Genomic DNA, 12,571 nt, shown 5'->3' on the forward strand with positions numbered 1-12,571 from the left:
GAGACAAGACTTGTCAGACAGAAATTTATTAATTAATCGATCTACTGTTAAACCTAAATTAACAGATTTTTCCAAACTCGTGCATCCAGACTGTTCATTCTCAATATGACTGCCTTTTAATTCCTCTTTAAAATTTTCTTTCGCTTTGGGTACCTCCTTAGTGTGTTTGTTTGTACGTATGCGTGTGTGTGTGTGTGTGTGTGTGTGTGTATGTGTACGCGCGCCTGTGCACGTGCGTGTGCCTGTTATTTGCCAAAGCATGTGTCTCCCCACGGAGCATTGATAGAAACCCCCCCAACCCCCCACACCCCCCCCACCCCTTTTTTTTTTCTGTTCCAGCCAGCCGACACTCTAATTGAAAAGGGAGTGAGTGTCAGCCGTTAAGTGCGTGCTCGCGCGTGTGCGTGCACGCATGGCCATCTTCACGCTTTGCGGCTCTGTGTCTCTGTCACTCAAACTCCCATGAGCGCTTTCCACCGCACAAGTGTGAATTTGCCTGCACGTGGGTATTATATTTTAGCATTTCTTTTCCCCCCTATGCCGGGGCGCAAAGCCTTATGACAGAAACACAATCTAAATGTATGCGCTCTGTGGGCGGGGGGGGGGGGGGGGGGAGGGCAGCTGCGTGCGCTACGTCAAGTCAATTGTTCATGGTTGCATCCCGCGGATGAGTTTAGGCGGGCACAGACCGTCCCACCCTTCTGCATGCGAGAGATTCGGCCATTAAGGGAGGTGCACCACCCCCTTCCCCCCTACCACCCCCCCCCCATGGGAGTTTTCCTGCATTGATTAGCAATAAGCCAGACAGTATAATGGTGTTATAACTCATAAGGAGACGGCTTTATGTACGCATGGAAGGGGCAGGCATCGAGGCCAAAACCCGGCTTGCTTCAGAGCGTTATCAGCCTCGCGCCTCTTATAAGTCCGGAGGGAGTAACGTGGGAGGGGGATACGTCTGAGTTTTTCTGGCTGGTCCGGTACGATGCGCTGTTGGAGGGGGGAGGAGGAAAGCACGGAGCTTTAATAGGTTAGAATGAAGCAAAGACAAGGTGTCACTGGGCTCCCATGTATTGACTGCACATAAATAAGCTGTATGTGTTTAGGTAGGCGCGGATGCGGTTTTGCATGCATGCACAATTACCCCGTGGCCTCTTAACCCAACCTCCCACCCTCTCACTCGCGCACACACACACACACACACACACACACACACACACACACACATACACGCGGTGACGACACTGATGGTTTATGGATGAACAAATTGCCAGAGGAGCTGAAGAAAATGTGTGCGTGCGTGTGCGTGTTTTGGACTGTTTGCGGTCAGCTTTTAGTTGAAGTGAATCCGTTGTGCACAAAAGGAAGAGATCGTGATCAAGCTGAAGACGGAGGGGAAAGGTGTGTATATATATATATATATATATATATTAAAAAGTAGTGCGAGGCCGTTAGAAATGTGATTTAGCCTCAAGAGAGCTTTCTGCACAGGCATGTATGTGTGTGTGTGTGTGTGTGTGTGTGTGCTCATGTTGAGACCACGTGTGGGTGTGCTTGCAGGTGTGTGAAATGCAGAGCGCCTCGCAGCCCTGCTGTGCCTCATTAAGCCCATGTTGCGCGCAGCTCCGGACCTCGTCATCTCAGAGCAGGGTGTGTGTGTGTGTGTGCGTGTGTGTGTGTAACATTGATTTCCTGACACCCCCAGCCCCCCGCCCCCCCCCCCCCCCCCCCCCCCCCCCTCCTCCTCACACCAATCGTCATGTCGTGGACTGGCAGTGCCAATTTTACCAATTCTTCTCCTCCTCTCACTGCGCACACTGCCTCCGTGTCGTTCTCACTCGCCCGCGCTGGCGTCTCTCCTGCTCACCGCTCTCGCTCCTCTGCTCCGTTGCCTCCTCGCGTTCACCACTTCGCACTCATTTCCTGTTATTCCTCTCCCTCTTATGCGTCTCCTCGTGTTCAAGCTAAACCAAAAAAAAAAACCCTCTCTTTGCATCCATATATTACCTCCCAACTTATTATTCCGTTATATTTCAACCAGCAGCCTCCCACCTCCTCCTACACTCACTTACTGCTGTCCATCACGGGGGGGGGGGGGGGTGTTACAGTGTGCCCCCACTGAAATAAGGAGTGTGTGTGTGTGTGGCACACAAGTCAAGTGGGATTGAGTGTGTGTCAGCCGTGTCACCACTGCTCGATTGACCGTACTTGGAACAAGTCAGGGCAGGGACTTCCACTCTATTGACCAGGCAGCGCTGTACGCTCTATAAAGTATCGACTACTGCGCCGACGACCAAGACACTGGAGCGCACACACACACACACACACACACACACACACACACACACACACAACACACACACACACCTTAGAAGGCCGTCATTGATGCTATCATTCATCAGCGGTAGCCAGTGTGAGCCTCTCTTGCGTCTTTAACCTTTTCCTTTCAATAGTGGGCGATTTCTACAGTCACACACACACAAAAAAAAAAAGTCATATTTTTTTTGTGCTCATTTAGCTTGCTTTGTCCTCAAGTTTCCATTTCACGAGCAGAAAATGTGGCTGTGGTTTTTGGATGCGGACCCCCCCCCCCCCCCCCTCCCCGAACATCATCTTTTCCCCAACAGTTAGGAGTAATTAGGGCTTATATTAGCATGAGTAATTGGCTGTCTGGCACTTTAGACGTTTGTCTGCACCTGAAAAATGACCCTGATGCGAGTTGCCAACAAGGGATGAACTACAGAACAAAAGATAGCTTTATTTGTAGGTTGGTTTTTTTGTTCCCCCCCCACCACCAGAGCTGAGTGGCCTGTTGTCTGTTTTTATAATGAAGTGAATGTGTGCTTTTTTATCAGGTTGTACCATGTGATGGCATGGGGGGTCCCTTTGGTCATGGCCTCCTTGCCACTGCTAAAGAGTTACTACGGCCCCGCGGGAGCCTGGTGGTGAGTACAGCCAAACTATCCAGCTTCTGGTTTTTATTTTTTTTTTTCTCCTTTTCCTGCGGTAGAGACGGCGTATTTTTCTGTTAAATGCCTCTCCTTTCAAGTAAGGCCATAGCACTGGCCTCATTCCAGCTCCCACCTTCATAAGGCTTTATGTGATAAAAATTGGCAATTATCAGTACATCTGATCACAGTAAAACACCTCCTCACACTTGCCAGTTCCTGCAGTGAATCGGAAAGGCATTATTTGTTTGGAGGGGCGTTAAAGGGGGTGAGGTGAGGGGGGGGGGAGGCCGGGGGAGAGGAGGCGGTGGAATGAGAATTGGGACAGAGCCTTAATCTCCGGGCTCGGCTCTCCTCTTTCCACTCTCGGCTTATTAATAGCTACAGCTGCACAGCTTTTCCCCTCCGCAGTCGCACAACTCTCTCTTCCGCTCACGCGCTCCTTTCCTTTGTAACCCCCGTCATCTCTCTCTCTCTCTCTCTCTCTCTCTCTCTCTCTCTCTCTCTCTCTCTCTCTCTCCCTCTCTCTCTCCTTCCCCAGCTGGATCACAGACGATCACGTAGCCTGGAGATTTGGGATGTAAGTAGACCCTTTCAGCGCCGCTATCAAAGCTTCCCCCACTGGGGGAGATGGGGAGGAGGAGGAGGAGGAGGAGGAGGAGGAGGAGGACGACGACGAGGGCTGTCTCTGCGGGGAAATGTGAAGGGTTGCATGTCAGGGGAGCCTACGGGGTTTTTTTTTTTTCCCCCTCTTGGTGTAAGGCCAATAAGTGTCTGTGTGTGCGTGCGTGCACGTGTGTGGATGTGGATGTGGATGTGTCTGCCGCTGCCTTGTCAGATTTAGGGGAGTTGCTACACTGTGTATTTAAGTGTTTAGGACGGCTATGAAGGATTATGCCTGTCTACTGCTTTCTGCAACTGGCCCTAAGTCTGCGAGGGCTCTGCCAATCCCCTGGTGCAGACACTTAAACACACACACACACACACACACACACACACACACACACACACACACACACACACACGCACACACATGCACACCACAGTGGTTCGCTATGAGCCAAGGTAATCGCGTTGCTGCTCGCAGCATCAGCAGGGAATCAATCTTTATAAACAAATAAGCACACACACACAGAGAGAGAGAGAGAGAGAGAGAGAGAGAGAGAGAGAGAGATGGAAACAACACACAGCCTATCAGCTGTGCTAAACGAGCCTGTGTCCTCTTTTATCAGTGCTCCTCTGCTCCCGGCTTTCTAGTTTTCCATACTGTCGTGGCCCCGGGGGGACGAGCAGCTCAGAGGATCAAGGAATCTTCATTAGCTCTAATTACATCAAACCAGACGAGAGATTAGAGGCCACGGCAGCAGCACCCGTCAAGAGGGGGGGTAAAAAAAAAAAAAATACATTCGCTCAAACACGCACGGCCCACCGACAGCTTGGAGGAGGCCAGAGGTTGGCGAACTAAAGGTGGGAGGGGAGCCATGCGGGGGCCACGGTGAGGAAGCTGGGAATTACTCAGTCGGAGAGGGGAAAGAGGGGCAGCGCGGCAGGGTGGGAAGGAGAGTCGGAGAAATGGATTGTCCTCGTCACTGCCCACGCCCTGCAGTGTGTCTTCATCAGAGTTCAGCGGAGCGCGCAGACAGGACAGGGGAGGCAGGTGGGGGAGGAGGGGGGGAGGAGGGGGGGGGGGGGGGGTGCGAGCGCAACGCCAAAGAGGAAGGGGAATGAAAAGCAGAGGACAGCGCCGTGTGATGGAGGTGCAGAGTTTCAGGGCTTGAGTCAGCAATTGAAAGCACTCGAGCTCAGCTGAGTCACCGCTCTCGGAGGTCCCCATTGGTGCGTTGCGACGGCCCCCCAGTCAGACGGCACCGGGAAAAAGACACTTGTGAATGAAAGCTTGTAATTACTATGTTGTAACCGTATTGCTATCAGGAAAGCCGTGTTATGCCTCGGTTGACCCGAACACCTCTTAGGTTCGGACTCCAAATTTCAGAATTTGGTGGATTATTTTTTTTTTTTACATTGGCATGACATCGACTCTGCATTCCCCCGAGCCATAAGTGCCATTTTCAATTGTTCTCAATTCTCACCGTTCAGCAGGCGACTGCCGGGAGAGGAAACGCAGCATCTCGCGCCCCGTTTCTAAGTGCTCACACTGTTTTGTGCAGCTGTTGCTCAGAAAAGTCCCGCGCATGATTGGTTTTTAAGACAAACAAGCGCTGCGGATGATATAAGACGTTTCGCCCCGGAGGAGACGCGCGTTCTCACCGTACCTGCCGATCCAGATTTTTAGGATCTATCCGGATACGTAGGAACTATCATCTCATCACAGAGACAGAAAAGCCTGTTCGTGTGAGCACGTTGGCCAAACACTGAATGTTGCTGCTTATTTTTATTTATTTATTTATTTCATTTTAGCTGTATTACCCAAAGCATTGTCAGCCTGGAAGTTATCTTACTTCTAACGAAGATCACTGACTAAAGAAACACGCCCTTTGATTGCACTGCTGCTTTTCTTGGAGGTTGACACTCTAAACACTGCAGCCATCTATCATCAGCATTTATGTACCAAAAAAACAACAAAAAAAACTACTGTTGACACAGGGCATTCAGTTCTCAGGAGAGCACTCATCATAACTTTTTACAAGGCCTGGCTTCACATTTTACCGCCGCTCTGAGGTCACATTTCTGGTTTGAGACTGACTTGCATCACAACATTTTGCATGAAAAAGCAAATGCATTGTTTCTTCATTGCAGCACTGGACCTTGACAATGAGATGCATTATACCGTTACCGTTCGACAGCCACTCAATTTCCCATTTGAATGCGACCACATTTGTAACTAACGCGCATTTGTGGGATGAGTATGCAAGCCGTGCCTTGAAAAAGTGGCCAGAGTCTCCTCCGCCGCAGCCAAACCGCGTTTGTTTGTTGCCGTTTGGTGTTTTTTGATGATTGAAGCCTGAAGAAACAAGACGTACTGGAAATGTAGCAATTTATTCATTTAACAGTGGGAGCCCCGGTTGCGTGTGGAAGAGCGATTTACACGGCATGTTAAATGACCAATACGTCTGGCTTCCTCAGACTTCAATCTTCCCATCCACCATATGGCAAGCAAAGAAAAGGTGTTTGGCATCGGCGGAGCGGATTTAGCATATCTTCAATGGACCCAACCCTCATTCTTGGCTCTGCTGCTCATCCCACAAACTCCCCTCAAATGTGGCACCCCTTTAAAAGGGATGGAATCAGGCTTTGCAATAGTATGAGATGTACTACCAGGAAGTTACGTTACAACAAAGGAATCATTCTACCAAACAAAAGTCCCGTACTCTTTATGTGTATTTTATTAGATGCGCCCCCATAAAAATTTGCTAAACATTTTATGACCCTCATCAGGTTAATTAAAACTTACACCGTCCCATCAACCTCAGCTTCACCTTGCATTTAGTGCTAAATAGCAAATATATACAAAATAGCGGTCTAAACTACTCTGGAAAACACGAGATTATCAAGGTATTTATAATTTTTGCTTTTATTGTGAGGTTTCAGATTTGTGCGCGGTGACATAACCGTCACCCCACGCTGCTCGCTCCTCGGTCCCAGCTCTGTGTCTCCACCTCTTGTCTCTTCCTCAGGCAGTCTCTCCCGGTTAGAAAGTGGTGGAACAGGTAGATCGTGATCTTTGTCTCCGCGGCAGGATGTTCAGGGTGAGGGCTGACGGTTGCAGTCGAGTGCCACCCTGCATATACGAGTCCCCCACCGTGGCCTCATTTTCCACTGTGCACTTCAATTAAAACTTCTTTCATCCACACGCCATTCTTCACTTCAGAGCAGCACTGGAGGGGGGGAGGGGGGGGGGGGGCAGGCTCGGGCAGAGTGATTGAATCTGCGCACGTCCACGATGATATTTCTTCCTGCCACTCTCGGGGTCTCGCACTGTTGTCCTCTCAAAAGCGTCTCCGTGGTTATCTGTATTTCTGTCCATCCTTCCCGGGTCCATCTATTGGGTGCAGCTTCTGTCTGCTGCTCCTTTCATTCCCCCGTGACCTTATCCCTCTCCCTGTCTTTTAATCACCCAGAACTTGTTCTTTTTTTTTTTTTTTATTATTACTGCTCCTTCTGGTCCTTGGTCACAATCCACCATCATCCACCTTTGCATCTTCAACCTCTATTCATCTTCTCACTTTTATCGTCGTCTGCCCACTCTGAATCTTTTCCCCTCACTCTTTTTGCCGCTTCTGTTCCATTCTCGCTCCCTCTCGCCGTCTCCCTCGCTCTCTCTCTCTGTCTCTCTCTCCCTCTCTCCCTCTCTCTCTCTGGGTAGTGCTCAGCTGTAGAGCACAGCGGACTCTAATGGCAGATCATTATCATGCTAATTAGAGCACTTTGTAGCTGCCGCCCGTCATTCTCTCCTCCTCACAGCCCCCCACACTATCGTTAAAAAGGCCACCCCCTCCTTTTTCCCTCCCCACCAGCCCCCACCCCCACCCCCACCCCCCCCACCCGAGCTCGTCTTTCCATCATTAACGGGACGTGCGCTGGCGTAATTGGGCGCTGTTTATTCCGGAGAGCGGGTTATTAAATCACACCGAGGTGACGCTCGCACAGGTCTCCCCTGAAACGCTTTCATCATTGTCCCATGCCATTATTCAACCCGCGCGGACGCACGCACACACACACGCGCGCACACACACAAGCAAGCACACACACCCGGGCACACATGTTCAAAGCGAGAGACTGTTCTTTGTATGTTGCGGTTCCCGACAAGAAGTGAAAGCGCGCCATGTATAAAGCGCAGCAGCCTTTTCCCTTCCCCTCGTTTCCTGCGGTGAAACGAACGCCCACCGTCTCAGATTCCCCTGCCAATAAAAAGTTTAATTTGATGACGCTCCCTGAGTTTCTATCAGTCCTCAGGCCTGGAGGACAGGCACGGGCAAGCTTAAATTAGGCCAAGGACCTCCTGAGTTACTCCTCAATGATGCATTTGCCGCACAGATGCCAGAGATTTTTTTTTCTCCAGCCTCAGCATTGGACGCTTATTCCCAGTGTGATTCACTTTGAAAGAGTCCAAATTTTTAATGGGTCAGAGACAGATTCAGCCTCTGTTTAATATAAATACCAGTTGAAGGGGTTTTTTTTTTCTTCTTTTCTTGGGATAATGAGCGCGGTGACTGAAGCTGGGTGTCTTCACCGCTGTCCCGATCTGTTCGTCAACGCAGCGACATTTTTCCAGGGAGGGCCCCGGGTGTCGCCGAGCCGAGGGTTGAGGCGTGCTGGACCAGAAACCCGTCTATCAAAGCGAGACAAAGACGCGTTTCATGATTACAGGGAGAGGCTGAAACTCCTCGGAGCTTACATCACCTCCCCGGAGGTTACATAACGCCACTGCCGCCGCTCCGACAAAGCCGTCACCCTCTTTTCCCCTCCACTCATCTTGCTCCGTTTCATCCGCGCCGAAATACCTGACATATTACTCTCCCACGCCTCCCTTGATTGGCACCGCTTCATCCCGTAGGAACACAGTGCGTTTCCAACGCTGTGACTTTTGCTGGCGTTATCCTTTGTTCTCTCTCTCTCTCTCTCTCTCTCTCTCTCTCTCTCTCTCTCTCTCTCTCTCTCTCTCTGTCTCTCTCTCTCTCTCTCTCTCTCTCTCTACTGCACGGCTCGTTGAAACTGTGTGGTAGGGTGCGGAAAAGTCCAGGGGTGCTTCGTCAGTGCTTTTCCACCTACTGTTTTGTGTGTGTGTACTGTATTGTGAGTCCACTGTGCATCCCCTCTTTAGAATAACACTCTCTCGTCCCGCCACACAAAATGATCTCGGCTGGATAAATTGCATGCACAACGCTCGCATATCGTCATCACCAGTGTTGATATAACCGAGTTGTTAAGGGAAGAATTGTTGATTCGCGGTGGTTTTGCCTGCGTGCAACGTTATCAGTCGCTCCTGTGGCCGCCTGGTTAACGCGAGTCGAGTAATCGCTCTCCATCGCTCCGACTTGGGTCTCCACCAGCTATTGAGAGAAATATCTGGCTCTGTGGTTCCTAAATGCTTCTATATGGTAACTAGCTATGATGCAAATGGGCAATTTGGTGCTGTGCAAGTAGTGTACAGTGTCTTTTGAGAGCTTTTGCTCAGAACAGCTGCTTGCTGCACCTGAATAAGAAGGTATGAAGCAGTGAGACTAGACAATGAACAGAAGCCCTCTGTGAAACTGAGCGAGCAGTGCACACAGGTGATTATTTGTTGTCGGCTGATGCCACGTCTCATTTTCATTTTAGCATATTAACATGGGTTTATCTAGGAATAAACATGAGTCGGCGTTATTTTAACTATCGAGATTCGTCAGTGTACTTCTCTTAATTGTCACCCATGAGGTGGTTCCGTGCCACGAGAAAAAAAATGTGTTACGGGAAATGGCAAAAAGGAGGAGTTACCTCACTGTAAAAGAGAAATTGTAAGATAATTTAAATACTGTATAACAATGTTTCCGAGGACAACATTGGCTGTTAACAAGCTCTTCATCACAGCTGCTCCAAATCATATCCAACAAAGAAACCCTCGTCAAGTTAGAGTCCTGCAGAGAGGGTCTTATTAAAAGCATTCCCACTGTCTAATGTCTAATCTATTTGGGCAGCGCTAATATCAATACATTGGACACCCGGTATGCTGTTGTGTCTCATCTCCTATTGGATGCATTTCCTTGAGACATTGTTCTTCAGGCATGAGAATCGTCATGGAGTCCTGTGTGATCCGGTGTTTTCCTTTAGTATTCTCCCGAGACTTTCTGTTGGTTGCCAGAGAAGCAACAAGTACACACACACACACACACACACAAAAAATAACAGCAGAAGTGAAATAACAGATCTCGTTATTACTTTTTAAAACAAAGAAACTTCTTGTGTCTTTTTTTATTTATTTATTTTTTTCCTTGCTCTTTCAGATGGTACGTGCCTCTTTTCACGCTCATCTTCTTGATGATCTTTTGCTACGCCAGGATCATCTGCGTGGCCAATGAGAGAGTGAGTACACAGCATGCGTGCAACCCAGGGCAACAAACACATAACATGCAACGGATCGCACAGTGAACGTGTAAGAACTGCGTGTACTGTAGTGAACTTTGAGAGAGGACTGCATCGCTGCATGTTCTCGCTAATGGAACAGAGTTAACAGGTTTAGTTTTGGTTCAAATAGGAATCCAGAAGCCCTCTAATAAGCCGTATTCATTTTAGGGATATTTCTTGTGTGTACGGTTTTGCGTTCAAAGCTTCAACCATCATCTATCACTAAATATTGGGTTGTACTCGCCCCGCTGCTGGAGTGTGTTGACATTTCCTCAGTAACATCCTGAACAGGTTGTAAACAAGCCAACTCTTGATTGTTTGAGCTGCTTTATTTGGAGGTAAATCTAAACCAAGAATTCCGCTTGTAAACAATAATGCTGGTTTATAATGCAGACAGTTGAGGCGATCCCTTTTTTTTTTTTTTTTTTCTTTGCCTTTGTTCCCTTTGTTAAAACACACTTAGAAAAAGCGCGTGTTTGTTTAAGAACTGTGTGAGTGGCGTACCCGTTTGTGAAATAATCACAGCTGGGCTCAGATTAACTTTGCGGCTGCTTTTGCCAAGAGCAATACTGGTCAACACTTCTAAATTTAAAGACAGGTTGGACTATTTACACGTATTACGTGTTTATTAGTGTGAAAACATCGACTGTTTATCTTTCTAATCATCTTTTTTTTTGCTTTTTTTAATCTTGTGTTATTTACCAAAGTGAAAAATGGTCATTTTCACCTTATATAAATATATTGCACATCCATCATGCACTTTTTTTTTTCTTCCTCTCAGTTCTATTTGGCGTCTCATCAGTTGATTAGCTCAATGTGCTTCCAATGCCGGCTCGCAGCATTTTCGTGTTGCTTGTCATCGTCGGCGAGCCGCTGCAGCCCAGAGGCGGCGAGCATTCCACAAAGTTCACATAGCTGCCATTCCCCTGATCTGACGACACGGCAGACAGAACAATGCCGGCAGACTTGTGTTGCAACAAAGCGCACGGAGGTTTCGAGTGTGATTCTTCGAAAACGGGAGGCGAACGAGAGACAATCCGGCGAAAACCTCACCGGACCTCCAGTGTTGGGATTTTTTTTTTAAATTTATTTTCCCCCAGTTTTTTGGGGAGTGGAGAGGATTTCCACTGATAGCCAGGCTAGCAGAGAGTTTGACAACAGAGGCAAGACAGCAGGTAGCTGAGGGGCATGAAGAGGAAAAGAGGCTGTGCAGCTCTTTATCATGACAGTGATGAAGAGAATGAATGAATATAGCTGGTTTTCAACCTGCATCTCATAACTCATGCAGCTCACAGCATTCAGCGACCCCCACCCGCCTCTGAATCTCTTTTCCACCTTCATTATTTTCTGTCTTTTCCCTCCTTTCGTTGTAGCATTTATCTGTCTGCCTCTATTCCCACTCATTTTCCTGGTCCCCCTTCCTTTTTTTTTTTACCCCCCCCCTCCTCCCCCCCCCCCCCCGTTCCATGTGTCTCTCCCCCTTCTCTTTGCCGTTTTGCTTTCTCTATCATATTTATGAAGAGCTCAAGCCTTATCTCTTTTCAGCTGCAGGCTGTCTCACTTGAAAGAATTTCAAAAGCTTTGAAAGCAGGGTAGGTGGCGACGCAATGGAGGAAAGGATAAAGACGGGGGGGGGGGGGGGGAGCTGAGCGGAGAGAGGTGGGATGTTAGCTGGACGAAGAAGTTTTTTTTTCCACTTTGCAGAGACGGATAGGTGAGAGTGGGGTGAAGCGGCTGTTAAATCACGGCTTTGCCAAGTGGCTGCGCGAGCGCAGCCTTAACGAGGAAGAGGCTAATGAGTCATTCCGGGCGGGTGTGTAGTCGTGTTTGTTGGAGGGATGCAATTTGCGCACGCCCGCCTCTTTCCACCCAAGCTCAACACTTATCCGGCAGAGCGGCTTGTGGCGCGGCTTTTTGGGGCGAGATTGAAGAGAACGCCGGGCGTTACACGCCCGGAGACCTGGCCGAAGCCTCGTCATGTTGCCAACTTATCTTGGTTTGCTGGTTGATTTTTTTGATCGTGTTGTTCACACGACAGCAGAGGAGAAGTTTAGTCCAACCGTTCAGGTTTTTTTTTTTTTTTTTCCCCCCCTCCCCGCTGCGCTGCATTAATACACCGTGGTCACACAAAGATTTACAGCGACAATCACGTCAGCGCGCAGAAACCATGGCAACGTTGGGTTAATAAATAGCAGAACAGAGGAGCTGTTAGCGCATATTGTTCGTGCCGCCGTTTTGTGCGTCTGAAGCTCACTCAGGGGTCTCCAGAGATCCGCCTCTAATGTCTTGGGTTACATAAACCTCCTGCTTTGCCCCCCCCACCACCACCACCACCACCACTATCCCACCATTGCAAATCCCAGCCTCTTGCCTGGATATGTGTTTGTCGGCATCTGTGTTTTTGCGCGTGTCTGTTGACATTTTCCACTCGTTCCCTAGAGAGGGGACGCAGAGGAAGACTGAAAACTATTTCCACGTTCTTTGCTGAGATCTGAGATCCGCTGTGTTTGCTCCCTTTTTTTTTTTTTTTTTTCCTCCATAACTCTTTTTTTTTTTTTCTTCTT

At 48.8% G+C, this 12,571-nt stretch overlaps 1 protein-coding gene across 1 annotated transcript in view; it reads left to right on the top strand.

The window, feature by feature from the left end:
- Nucleotides 1-2,852: 2,852 nt before the first annotated feature.
- The window catches only part of LOC308148453 (cyclic AMP receptor-like protein A), a gene marked incomplete at its 5' end in the record, with an annotated part of 51,462 nt that continues 41,743 nt past the window's right edge, over nt 2,853-12,571 (top strand). The window contains 3 exons of the mRNA XM_080521918.1: nt 2,853-2,942; nt 3,487-3,525; nt 9,887-9,965. Of these exons, the coding sequence (XP_080378044.1) occupies nt 2,853-2,942; nt 3,487-3,525; nt 9,887-9,965 (208 nt within the window). The remainder of the gene's footprint in view (nt 2,943-3,486; nt 3,526-9,886; nt 9,966-12,571) is intronic.

The sequence above is a fragment of the Blennius ocellaris genome (assembly GCF_963422515.1).
Source record: "Blennius ocellaris genome assembly, contig: SCAFFOLD_151, whole genome shotgun sequence".
NCBI classification, from domain to species: Eukaryota; Metazoa; Chordata; class Actinopteri; order Blenniiformes; family Blenniidae; genus Blennius; species Blennius ocellaris.